The sequence below is a fragment of the Mobula birostris genome, chromosome 12 (assembly GCF_030028105.1).
Source record: "Mobula birostris isolate sMobBir1 chromosome 12, sMobBir1.hap1, whole genome shotgun sequence".
Lineage (NCBI taxonomy): Eukaryota > Metazoa > Chordata > Chondrichthyes > Myliobatiformes > Myliobatidae > Mobula > Mobula birostris.
In genome coordinates this window covers 89,090,414-89,103,656 of record NC_092381.1, presented here as the reverse complement: position 1 = coordinate 89,103,656, position 13,243 = coordinate 89,090,414, and the positions used below count along the sequence as shown (strand labels likewise).

Below are 13,243 nucleotides of genomic sequence, written 5' to 3'. Positions count from 1 at the left end.
CCAGTTGTTTACAATATATATTAATGACTTGGATGAGGGAATTAAATGCAGCATCTCCAAGATTGCGGATGACACGAAGCTGGGCGGCAGTGTTAGCTGTGAGGAGGATGCTAAGAGGATGCAGGGTGACTTGGATAGGTTAGGTGAGTGGGCAAATTCGTGGCAGATGCAATTTAATGTGGATAAATGTGAGGTTATCCACTTTGGTGGCAAGAAAAGGAAAACAGATTATTATCTGAATGGTGGCCGATGAGGAAAAGAGGAGGTGCAACGAGACCTGGGTGTCATTATACACCAGTCATTAAAAGTGGGGATGCAGGTACAGCAGGCGGTGAAAAAAGCAAATGGTATGCTGGCATTCATAGCAAGAGGATTCGAGTACAGGAGCAGGGAGGTACTACTGCAGTTGTACAAGGCCTTGGTGAGACCACACCTGGAGTACTATGTGCAGTTTTGGTCCCCTAATCTAAGGAAAGACATTCTTGCCATAGAGAGAGTACAAAGAAGGTTCATCAGATTGATTCCTGGGATGGCAGGACTTTCATATGATGAAAGACTGGATCGACTAGGCTTATACTCTCTGGAATTTAGAAGATTGAGGGGGGATCTTATTGAAACGTACAAACCCCATTTCCAGAAGAGTTGAGATATTTTCCAAAGTGCAATAAAAACAAAAATCTGTGATATGTTAATTCACGTGAATCTTTATTTAACTGACAAAAGTACAAAGAAAAGATTTTCGATAGTTTTACTGACCAACTTAATTGTATTTTGTAAACATACACAAATTTAGAATTTGATGGCTGCAACACACTCAACACAAGTTGGGACAGAGGCATGTTTACCATTGTGTTACATCACCTTTCCTTTTAATAACACTTCTTAATCGTTTTGGAACTGAGGATACTAATTGTAGTAGATTTGCAATTGGAAATTTTGTCCATTCTTGCTTGATATAAGACTTCAGCTGCTCAACAGTCCGTGGTCTCCGTTGTCTGATTCTCCTCTTCATGATGTGCCATACATTTTGAATAGGAGATAGATCTGGACCGGCAGCAGGCCAGTCAAGCACACGCACCCTGTGTCTACAAAGCCACGCTGTTGTAGCCTGTGCAGAATGTGGTCTGGCATTGTCCTGCTGGAATAAGCATGGACGTCCCAGGAAGAAACGTCGCCTTGATGGCAACATATGTTTCTCTAAAATCCTAATATACACCTCAGAGTCAATGGTACCTTCACATACATGCTACTCATCCATGCCGTGGGCACTGATGCACCCCCATACCATCACAGATGCTGGCTTTTGCACCTTTCGCTGATAACAATCTGGATGGTCGTTTTCATCTTTGGCACGGAGAACTCGACGCCCATTTTCTCTGAAAACTAGCTGAAATGTGGACTCATCTGACCACAGCACATGGTTCCACAGTCTTTCGGTCCATCTGAGATGAGCTCGGGCTCAGAAAACTCGCCGGCATTTCTGCATTGAGTTGATGTATAGCTTCCTCCTTGTGTAATACAGTTTCAAGTTGCATTTCTGGATGCAGCAACAGACTGTGTTGAGTGACAATGGTTTTCCGAAGTACTCCCGAGCCCAGGTGGCTATAATTGTCACAGTTGCATGACGGTTTCTTAGGCAGTGCCGCCTGAGGGCTAGAAGATCACGTGCATTCAACAGTGGTTTCCGACCTTGCCCTTCACACACTGAGATGTCTCTGAATTCTCTGAATCTTTTCACAATATTATGTACTGTAGATGTTGAAAGTCCTAAATTCTCTGCAATCTTGCGTTGAGAAATGTTCCTTTTGAACTGACTAACAATTCTCTCATAAATTTTGGCACAAAGGGGTGAGCTGCGACCCATCCTTGCTTGCAAAGTCTGAGCCTTTGATGGACTCACCTGCTACCAATTAACCTCTTTAATGTGGAGTCTTCCAAACCGGTGTTACTTGAATATTCTGTGCACTTTTCAATCTTATTTTAACTCTGTCCCAACTTTTGTTGAGTGTTGCAGCCATCAAATTGTAAATTTGTGTATATTTACAAAATACAATTAAGTTGGTCAGTAAAACTATTGAAAACCTTTTCTTTGTACTTTGTACTTTGTCAGTTAAATAAAGGTTCACATGAATTAACATATTACAGATTTTTGTTTTTATTGCACTTTGGAAAATATCCCAACTTTTCTGAAAATGGGGTTTGTATAAAATTCTAAAGGGATTGGACAGGCTAGATGCAGGAAGATTGTTCCCGATGTTGGGGAAGTCCAGAACAAGGGGTCACAGTTTAAGGATAAAGAGGAAGCCTTTTAGGACCGAGATGAGGAAAGACTTCTTCACACAGAGAGTGGTGAATCTGTGGAATTCTCTGCCACAGGAAACAGTTGAGGCCAGTTCATTGGCTATATTTAAGAGGGAGTTAGATATGGCCCTTGTGGCTAAAGGGATCAGGGGGTATGGAGAGAAGGCAGGTACAGGGTTCTGAGTTGGATGATCAGCCATGATCATACTGAATGGCGGTACAGGATCGAAGGGCCGAATGCCTACTCCTGCACCTATTTTCTATGTTTCTATGTTTCTGAATCTAATATGACATGAGCCAATTGACTTTTATATATCACAAAGTAACTTGTGAGATTGTGGAATGTGATACCCAAGCATGAATAAAGTCCACAGATTCAAGATTGGGTTATAAATACTCAGTCACATTGAAGTGGTGGAGTAGATTCTTTACAAAGATTGGTGTTTTAGTTGTACTTTATGTTTGGTTTGAAACCACTAATTCCATTATTTTTGGTATTACAAATATACTTCATTCCCATCCAGCCAACGTTTTCAGCCTCCTGTTCCCTGGCATGGACTCCTATCTTCTCCATGGTCTTTCTTGCCTCTCTCATGTTAACCTGTGTTCCTTGATCACTATTTCCCTCTGAACTGCAGCCTTTTATCTGTTCTGTATGTTAGCTGACATTGTAAATGAATCCTGAGTATTTCTCCATTTCAATCTCTAAATTTATCTTGCTGTCTTCCTAATATTTATGAAGTGCCATCATCTCCCAAACTAATGGCTAATTATACCCTAGTTTCATGCTTGTACCTCTCGGGCAAATTCCCTAACTTTGTAGTTATACCTCCCAACTCAATTCCCATTCTTGTATAAGGATGACACATCTGTAACCTCAGAGAAAAAAACATGGCCATATTTTCTTATCCTTCCTCATTTTCCTTGATCTTGCTGCAGTCTTTACAGGTTTGACATCATAATCTAATGACTATTTCTTCATCATCATCATAAACAGGTTGCCTATCCTTGCCTATCCAATCATGGCTAGAGGAACTTCAAGGTCTCAAGAGGTACTGCAGATGCTGGAAATCTAGAGCAATGTGCATAATATGCTGGAGGAGTTCAGTAAGTTGAGCAGCATTGATGGATGGAAGTAAACCGACGATGCTGCCTAACCTGCTGAGCTCTTCCAGCAAATTCTGTCTATTGTGCTAGATAAACTTCAATTGCTCTTCCTCCTTCTACATGATTAACTCTAGAAGTTATTCCCATTCCTCATTTTCCTCATTAACTGTACACCTTTTTCCCCCCATTCCTGTCAGCTCCTGGCAAGCTCATCTTCAGGAATGGAAATGGCTTCGACAATGGGATCCGTTTCCCGTCTTCACCATCCCTGTGAATACTCCTATTGAGATTAGATCATTTGTAGCTTCACAGCTGAGACATTTCTGTTTGGTCAGAGACATGAAACTGAGAATGTGTTTAGATTAGATTATTGCCATGAAGATGGTAGAATATATGCAGGGGATTAAATGGCCTGAGCAGCATTTCAGGAGGAAAGAAATTGTCAATGTTTCAAAATGAAACTCAGGGCTGACAATTATTTTTCTTGTACAGGTGTTGTTTGAGCTGTTGAATTCCTCCAGCAGGTTGTTTGTCATTCCAGTTTCTAGCATTTGCAGTCTCATGTGGTTAGATTAAATGGCTTATTGACTATATTTGTACATTATATAATATCAGCTCTCACTGTCTTTATTAGCATATAATGAATGTTGAATTATGGGCTGTTGATGGTAGCATAGGGAAAATGAAATGGGATTATTGTACAATAAATGGGTGATCAATGTTTAGTGTGGATTTGAACTGAAGGGGCGTTGCCTCTCTGTACAGTGGTGCTTTATCCTATACAAAACAAGTGCGGGTAATAATAGTCCTCCAGGTTCACAATGCCCCGTGCAGGGTTTTCAAATAAATTGTCAGCAGTTCACTTACTCTCACAAATGCTATTTGACCCACTGAGTTCTTCCAGCAGATGTTGTTCAATGCTAGTGTTGGCATACACACTTTACAACGGCTTGGATTAACTTCTATTTGATTCAACAATTAATCTCTAAATTAATTCACTTAAAGAACAATGAGTGAGAGACGTGCATTAATCTTTGACAATCTGGAGACCTCACAAATCATTAATTACTACTTTAATGTGGGAGAAAGTGCAGATAAAGCAAACAGCTACAAAGAGCAATGAGATAGTGGCCTGATAATCTAATGAAGGGTCTCGGCCCGAAACGTCGACTGTACCTCTTCCTAGAGATGCTGCCTGGCCTGCTGCGTTCACCAGCAACTTTGATGTGTGTTGCATCTAATTTTAGTAATGCTTTTGTTATGTTTTCCTCTGTTTTTTAATGTCTGACCTGACAGATAGTAGCTCCAATGGTGTGACTATACTTTGCTCTCAAGTTTCATTCATGCCAGTGAAATTTACAACCTTCTGAAATGGAAATGACTGAGAGAAGATTGATAATCCAGTGCACAACTTTTTTTGAGTACATCCACCAAAAATATGTCACTTTCCAATTAACTTATGGGCCCTACTTGAAAATAAGAAACTAACTGGTATAGAAGAATAAACATATCTACAAGTATAAGTACACAATATCAGAGGCTGTAGTCTATGTTAATAAAGTCAAAAAATCAATCCTTTAGTGCTTTATTGGTGCAGCATAGTGATGCTGCTAGAAGTGTCATTACCTCATGGCATCAGAGACCCAGGTTGAGTCCTGGCTGTTGAATCTGTACACTCTCCCTGTGACTGCCTGGGTTTCCTCTTTGGTTTCCCAAAGACACACAGGTTAGTCAGTTAGTTGGACACTGAATATTACCCCTAGTTATTAGGCAAGTTGGTAGAATCTGGGGATTTGATAAGAAAATGGGGAGAATAAACCCCACTTGGGACTAATATAGAATTTTTGTAAAAGGATGGTTGATGGTCAGCAGGAACTTGATGGGCTGAAGGGCCTGTTTTCATGCTGTTTCACTGTCTCTCATTATGACTCTGCTGTAAAAGGCTTGTTGCTGTCCTATATATTCTGTGTAATTCCACATAGTGTTCAATACTATGTGCGGTAGTTTTATTGTCAAGAAATTAACTTGGATTAAAATAGGCCAAACAAGAATTTTCCACGTGTACTAAAAGTAGCCCACTAAGGAATTTATACTCTAGAGTACATTGCAACATTAAAAACAATATAGTCCAAGTTCCATTATGTAAAGTGCACCATTATTATCTATAACTGTAGTATAATCTGAAGTGTTCTACTCTGTACTGTACTACTGCAGCATATAAAGATGCAATTAGTTTCAGTAACAATTCGTTGTTTAAATGATACACTGAATCGCATGGTGAAAGAGCTCATGTGCGATAGAAATCAAATGTATATGGGAACAGTAACTGCCTACAAATGAAATGGTACATAATGTACCTGATATAACAGAAGTCATGCAGTTACCTCTTGTACCTTTTTAGAACTCTCAGCTGACTCTATTTATACACTATCAGATCAGATCAGATCAGATGCTGCATGTATTAGCTTTTACATTTAAACTCAGATTTTATATGAAGAAGCTTATCCATCTCAAATAGTTCAGAGTGAATGTGTCAGCGTTTTAACTGGGTGCTGCACATTGAATATTGGATTGGATATTGACACATAGTTTGTGGCAATGGAGGTATGTTGTTTCCAACAGCCGAACCAATCCATGAGAGCCTGTTTAGTTGAACTTGGGCAGTTTTCTTTAAGCATTGAAAGAGAAACTCTGAAAGAATTAGTTTATTGCTTACATTTTTAGGATCATTTCAACACTTAAAATCTGCACTATAGATACAGGAGAGGACTGTTTATGGAAGGGCTTAGTGTATGGATCATAGCCTTCTGTGGGATCTTAAGAATTTCACAACTCTGCAGGGGGCAAAGCAGCCTATTTGGGACAATCTATACTTCTAAACAAAAGTATCTCAGTTTTTGGGAAGACAGGGTGGAGAAAGCATGCAAGCAATTGATAGCAGTTCTGTAGTTCTCTAAAATATGATCCTCTCATATCCCTTTTGCCAATCACCTGTCCGGCTCTTGGCTCCATCCCTCCCCTTCCTGTCTTCTCCTATCATTTTGGATCTCCCCCTCCCCCTCCCACTTTCAAATCTCTTACTAGCTCTTCCTTCATTTAGCCCTGACGAAGGGTCTTGGCCCAAAACGTCGACTGTACCTCTTCCTAGAGATGCTGCCTGGCCTGCTGCGTTCACCAGCAACTTTGATGTGTGTTGCTTGAATTTCCAGCATCTGCAGAATTCCTCATGTTTACAGTTCTCTAGAAGTTTGTTTGCTTTAAGGATTAAGTGGGCTGCTGTTGGTAGCATAATGGACAAGTAAATGATACTCCTAGCTGGGTGATGGTGGTCATGCAGTTTGATTACTGGGGTGGTGCAGGAAATAGTTGGTGGGAGGGTTTTGCTGGTGGGAATTTTGATCTTGGAGTAGTCATTGTAAACTTGTGGTTAATTGCTGTTCAGACTCCCTTTGTTATGGCTTGCAAATCCAAAAGCATTACTCTTGGTCACAAGCCGATTGGTAATATATTTATGTTTTTGCAGCCTCTGTGTGGATGTCTGAAAAGTTTTATTGAGCTCTGTGTTCATCATCATCATCAGGTGCCATGCCCAGTTTGAGCTTTGACTGCCATGGCCCACACACTCCTGTCTCGGGTCAAGTGGATCAATTCATTGGTATTCATTTCCAGGTCTTTGGCTGCTGTTTCCATCATCATTTGTCTTTGTCTTCCTCTTGCTTTCTTCCCTTCAATCTTTCCCATAATTACCATGCACTCTAACTTCTCTTTCCTAATCACATGTCCAATGAAGTTACGTTGCCTTTTCATGATCTCATACATTATTTCTCTTTTTGTGTTTGCTCTGTTCATGACATCCTCATTAGATATTCATTTTGTCCATGACGTTCTTTGCATCCTCCTCAAAAACCACATCTCTGCTGCTTCAATTCGTTTCCTCATGTTACCAGATATTGTCCAACATTCTTAGCTATATATCATAACTGGATAAACATAACATCTCAGTACTCTGAGGCAGGAGGTCATACCTAGTTTAGTGTTGGTCAGTATACTCTTCATTTTCATAAAGGTGTCTTTTGCCATCCCTATTCTTCTTTTGATGTCCATGTCGCACCTGCCATCTGATGTCACCCAGCTTCCTATGTAGCAAATGTTCTGTACTTGTCTTATGTCTTCCCCATTTATTCTCAGCCTGCAGATAGGATTTTCCTTCCTTTTGGATATCACCATACATTCTGTCTTTTTGCAATTGATAGGTAGACTCATTTTTGCACTTTCTTCAACAATTATATCAATTAAGCTCTGTGTTACTCTCTCATAATTTAATGTTGTATTAATATCCGATCCTTATGGGAGGCCTGAAAATGATATTCGTTAATGATGGAAGCATGGTTTATGCAGGCACTACAGTCATATAAAACAGTTGATATCGTAGTGGGACATGGCCAAAAACTTGGACCTAAAATTAATCCAAGAAGTTAACTTGGATTAAAACAGGCAAAGCACGAAGTTTCCACAAATGAACTAAAAGTAGTCCACAAAGAAATTTATACTCCAGAGGGTATTGTACTATTAAAGGGAATTTTCCAAACTGGTTCACTGTCATTCTTGAACTGTCAATGTCACATATGTACTTTGTTTATGGAAGGACAATGACCCTCTAATATAGAGGTTCCCAACTGGGGGTCCACAGACACCTCAGTTAATGGTAGGGGTCCATGGATTAAACAAGCTGGAGAAACACTGCTCTAACATGTCTCCTATGGTATGTGCAGTGATGCTGCGACAAGTAAGTTTGTCATTATACCCGTGCATACATGTGCTTGTGCAGGTGACAATAAACTTGACTTTGACTTTGAATTGCTATACCTCTAGAGGTCCTGAATGGAATGCAGGCTGCTGTTCCTGCACTTGTTCTGCTCCAGTAGATGAGGAAATGAGCACAACAATGAATTCACAATGGTGGCGAATGGTGTGGTACGCTCAAACAAATTCAGCAAAAAGAAAATTCCTCTTGAATAAATAGCTTAACATTTTAGATTCTGAAGTACCAGAAAAATAGATGCCTGAAGAAAAAAAAAGTTCTCAAAGAAAAGGAATGCCTTAAACACAGGTGTTCCCAACCTGGGACCCCAGACCACTCAGTTAATGGTAGTGGTCTACAGCATAAAAAAGGTTGGGAACCCCTGCTCTAAACAACCAAGGGATTAATAGTTTCTAGTACGTGATAAACTGGATGGTTCTAAAATAGGCAGACCTGCCTTTCCTAGAGTCATAGTATAGCACAGAAATGGTCCCCTTGACCTATTGTGTCCAACACATCCATGCTGACCTTTGTGCTTATCCACACTAATTTCATTTGCTCTGATTTGGAGTGGATCCTTCTCTGCCTTGTCTATTGAAGTATCTATCTCAATGCCTTTGGTTAACTTCAACATCAGATATATCTTGTTTTTTTCTTGCCCTACAGATTATTCCTTCCATTATCAATAAGAAATGTGTGTGTTTCCAGCATATCTTTCAGTACGTTTTTTTGCTTTCGCTTGCAAGATGTTCCCTGTGAGACTATTCTTGTGCTCTCTACTTTCTTTGTGGCTGACTTGGCTACTTGAATGCTATTAGCAAGTGGTTCTATCATCTGTGTTACATTAAAAGGAAGATGCTGCTGAGGTGTGCGATTGAACAATCCTTTGGTCCTGTGCAGCTCCTGCAGATACTAAATCATTACAAAGTTATTATCTGCTGCTTATCCACAAGCAATTCCGCAGAGGCTCAATTTTGAATCCTTGCACAAGCCTCTGGACTTCTGATATCTAAGGAAGTAATGTGCACTGATTTAGTTTGAAGCCTATTGATGAAAATAGTATTACAATATATGTCTCCCCTGGGAATTATTGCACTCAGTCCATTACCTGTAAGTGGTAATGCAGCATCTTGTCCAACTTCAGCAATGATGAATATATCACCAAATGAAACTCATTTATCATTTATCCTTCCACCAGAAGAGAAAGCTTGCAATGTCCTCTACCCGGCAACTCTATGGCTTACCATGTCTCTAGACATGTAGGTCAGTTTGCACCATTTTGATTTATTGTAAGCGTGTGTTGAATCTAAACATACTCCCATTAACTTTATTTTAAACAAGCCATGTTCATCTCTCCTTTATATCTGTACCTTTGCCTTAAATCACCCCAGTGGCAGTGCCAAAAATGGGAATAAGTGAGTATCAACTATTTCATTTAAAGTCACTGTCGTTGACAGTGCATTGCATTGGTTACTGTAGCAACTCAGACTACCCAACCAACCCATTCTACCCATTTAACCTGTAAGTATGATTACCAAGTCTCCATATCACATTGATGCTGTGGTGTCAGCATTACAGTGTTGCTAAGATGTGAAAGGAGGCAGTTTGCCCCTGAGAATCCAGTTAGTCTTAGTAGACTGAACCTGCTCATCCCATTCCACCTCCCCCCACCAACTCTTTTCCCACAACCCTGCTTATCTTTCCTCAAATGCCCACTGATGTCTGTTTGAAAGTCCTGATTGACTTTGTGTCTGTATTAAGAAGAATTTTGTATCATATTCTCCTCGATGGTCTTTGTCCACCGTTTTGTCCTCTCTGACTCTTCCTGCTCACCTTTAATTGAAGGTTCTCATGATTTTGCCCATACTTGTCAAATCTTCTCCCAAACTTCTTTGCTCCGGGGAAACATTCCTGGATTCTTCAGACTGACTTCTTAGCCAAAATCCTTTTTCTATGAATGTCCTCCTCGAGCTTTCACGTTCTTCTACAATGAGCTGATAACCTAACCAGTGTTTGATATAGGTTCAATGTTGCTTCCCTGTTTTTGTACTCAGTGTCTCTCCATAAGAAGAGAACTGAGTCCCTGAAATGTTGCTAACCATTCCCTCAACAAATCTAGCCACATTGAAGTAGTTATGCATTGTGCACCCAGATTCCCTTCATTCTAGCTTATGCATTGGATGGATGCAAATTATTGCTAAAATCCCTCATCATTGGAACCTTTCCAATAATTACTCTGTTGCATCTTTGCTAAGACTTTCACGTTCTTCCAAAAAGAATTCATCATCATTTATTGAACTTCATCTGCCACTCGCCTGCACAATCTGCCAATTTATGTCCTCTTGTAGTCATTTACTCTGTGCATTGTTTGCTATTCCTCCAAAATTTGTGTATTGAAGCTTTTGAAATTGTATTTTGCACTCCATATCTAATATATACCTAAAATGGTCTCAGTATTAATTTGAAGGGAAAACTTTGCTCACTATTCTAGAGGAAATATCTTACAATGTTATTAGTAATTCTGCCCTCTAAAATTCATTTGAAAATTTGTACTCGTAAAAATTCACAACTGAGAAAAGGACAAACATGCACCAGGATATAGTCATTGACAGCTTCTGCGCATCCCAAATATTGCACAGCTTATGGAGTACTTTTGCAATTTGCAGATACATGGAAGAAAATCAAACAGAATTATAAAATCTATCAATTAGTTTATTTATTTAATGTTGTTTGTGGGGACGGATATCAGGCAGGATACAAGGGGACATGGTCTACTTCTGTTGAACAGAGTTTTGGTTGCAAGAATGGTGGGAGCTTTGATAAACTGTGTCAAGCTAAAAGGCAGCAGCTGCTGTTGTATAGCACCTATTAGTATGGTACGAAATGCAAAAGTAATCTAGAGTGTTTTAAATTATGAAACCCACACTGAGAATATTTATGGAATGCCTCATTAAAGGCAGATTGTTAATGTAAGTAATTTTGCTTCTGGCTGTGATTCAAGTTGTTTTCTGCTGTCCTGCATAGACTGAATGATAGAAAACTCTGCATATTGTATCTCTGCATCGCCTTTAAAGTGCCTTAGCATTAATGATGAACAGTTCAGAATCAGAATTGGAATCAGGTTTAATATCGCTGGCATATGTCGTGAAATTTGTTGTCTTTGTGGCAGCAGTGCATTGCAATACATAATAATAGAGGAAACAAACTGTGAATTATAGTAAGTATATAAAAATTCCCTCTGGGGTGTTGGCCTGAAACATCGACTGTTTATCTACTGTATTTCCATGGGTGCTGCCTGGCCGCTGTGCTCCTCCAGTCTTTTGTGTGTGTTACACTGGAAACAGCCTCTTTTCTTGAAGTAGTCCCATGTTCTGAGGCACTGGATGCCTCGCCTTTACATTTCATCTGATAGACAGAGAAGTGCTTCCTCAGTAGTGACCTGAAGAGTCAGTTTAAATTTTTGCTCTCAGATCTCTGGACTGAGAGCTAAGATTGTGCTGGGTGCTGGAAGCAGCAGGACTTAATGAATAACTTGTGGCCATTGTTAAGTTGTGCTGGTGCAGGGCATTCGCCAATCTGAGTGACCAATTTAGGTATCACAGGCAGCGGTATCATTTTATACCTGGGATTAGGTACCATGCCGAGGTTTATTCCAGTTGCATCCATTCCTGCTTTTTCCTGATTTCCACATGATATATTTTTATTATAGCGATAAACCCTCCACCTTCTTCCAAGTACAGAACCATTTGCAATCCTAATACTATTTTGAACTCCCAAAACATATACAGGTCAACCTTCACTAATCCGACTACCTGTAATCCCGTTCCTTCGATAATCCGGCACTAATTATGTTTAATATGATCCTTCTGTAATTCGGTATTTTCACTAATCCAGCACTCCTCAGGTGCCAATGGTGCTGGATTAGAGAAGGTCGACCTGTAGTTTAATTTCATATATTTAGTGCCTGGCATAGGTAAATGCAGGTTTTCAGATTTGGGGGTACTTGAGTAGATACCTAACCTTTGTCTGTTCTTTGTTATTCTAGGCCTTCAAGCTATTTTGCCAGTGCACCTGCGGAAACGGTTTGTTGAGGCAGCTCTGAGCTACATTGCCTGTAACTCCGAAGGCAGCTTCATCTGTAAGGACCATGACTGCTGGTGTCAGTGTACAGCCAAATATCCAGAATGCAACTGCCCTTTTCTGGACATACAAGCCATGGAGGACAATCTGCTGTGGATAACAGACAGCTGGACCAACCACAACAAAGAATTTGAGGTGTCGGGTGAGCAGTCTCATTTCTATGGCTTGATACTCCTCCCCCAGGGTCTTTTTTTTTGGAAACATATTGATTTCTTTGTCCGGCAGTGTGAGAAGGGAAAGGACAAAGACCAGGCTTTGAGGTGATGAAGACAATTGAAATCAGATTTAACGTAGAACTGTTTTCTTCTTGAAAAGCACAATAATGCAGATGTTGGAAACCTGAAATAAACACTGAAAAAAAAAGTTGGTGATACCTAGCAGATCAGGCAGCAATTCTGGAGAGAGGAAATTATATTTTTTTCAGGTCATTCATTCTGTGTCTCTTCACAGATACTACCTTATCTCCTGTGTATCACCAACACTTGCTCTTTTTTTTTGTCTCTTTATTTTTTTTCCCCCTTTTTGGAGCATTTCTATTGTTGTCATACTGTGGGTTATTTGCAATACATTTCCACAGAATGCTTCAACTTGGAAATTTCCCAAATGGTGCAGGACTGGGCAGCTTGTCATATGGGAATGCATGAACAAATGTGTCTCCATCACTGTAGTTGCATAATGTCTCTGCATTTCCTCTAGATAACCTTTGACCTGGTATTGATTGAAGTATGACTGGCTGATTTTTCAGTTCCAAGAGATTATGAGTCAAACCTGGAAACTTTATATATCCCCATTCACCAATGAAATTTATGATTCACAGTTTGCTTTTTAATTCTCCTTGGTTTATTCAGAGTAGTTTGCTCTTCAAAAATACAATGCACATTATTGTTTTATCTT

The 13,243-nt window shown here is 39.8% G+C and overlaps 1 protein-coding gene across 1 annotated transcript in view; it reads left to right on the top strand.

The window, feature by feature from the left end:
* The window catches only part of LOC140206387 (BMP/retinoic acid-inducible neural-specific protein 3-like), a 227,177-nt gene that overhangs the window by 162,631 nt on the left and 51,303 nt on the right, over positions 1 to 13,243 (top strand). Inside the window, exon 5 of the mRNA XM_072274752.1 lies at positions 12,255 to 12,491. Within this exon, the coding sequence (XP_072130853.1) occupies positions 12,255 to 12,491 (237 nt within the window). The remainder of the gene's footprint in view (positions 1 to 12,254; positions 12,492 to 13,243) is intronic.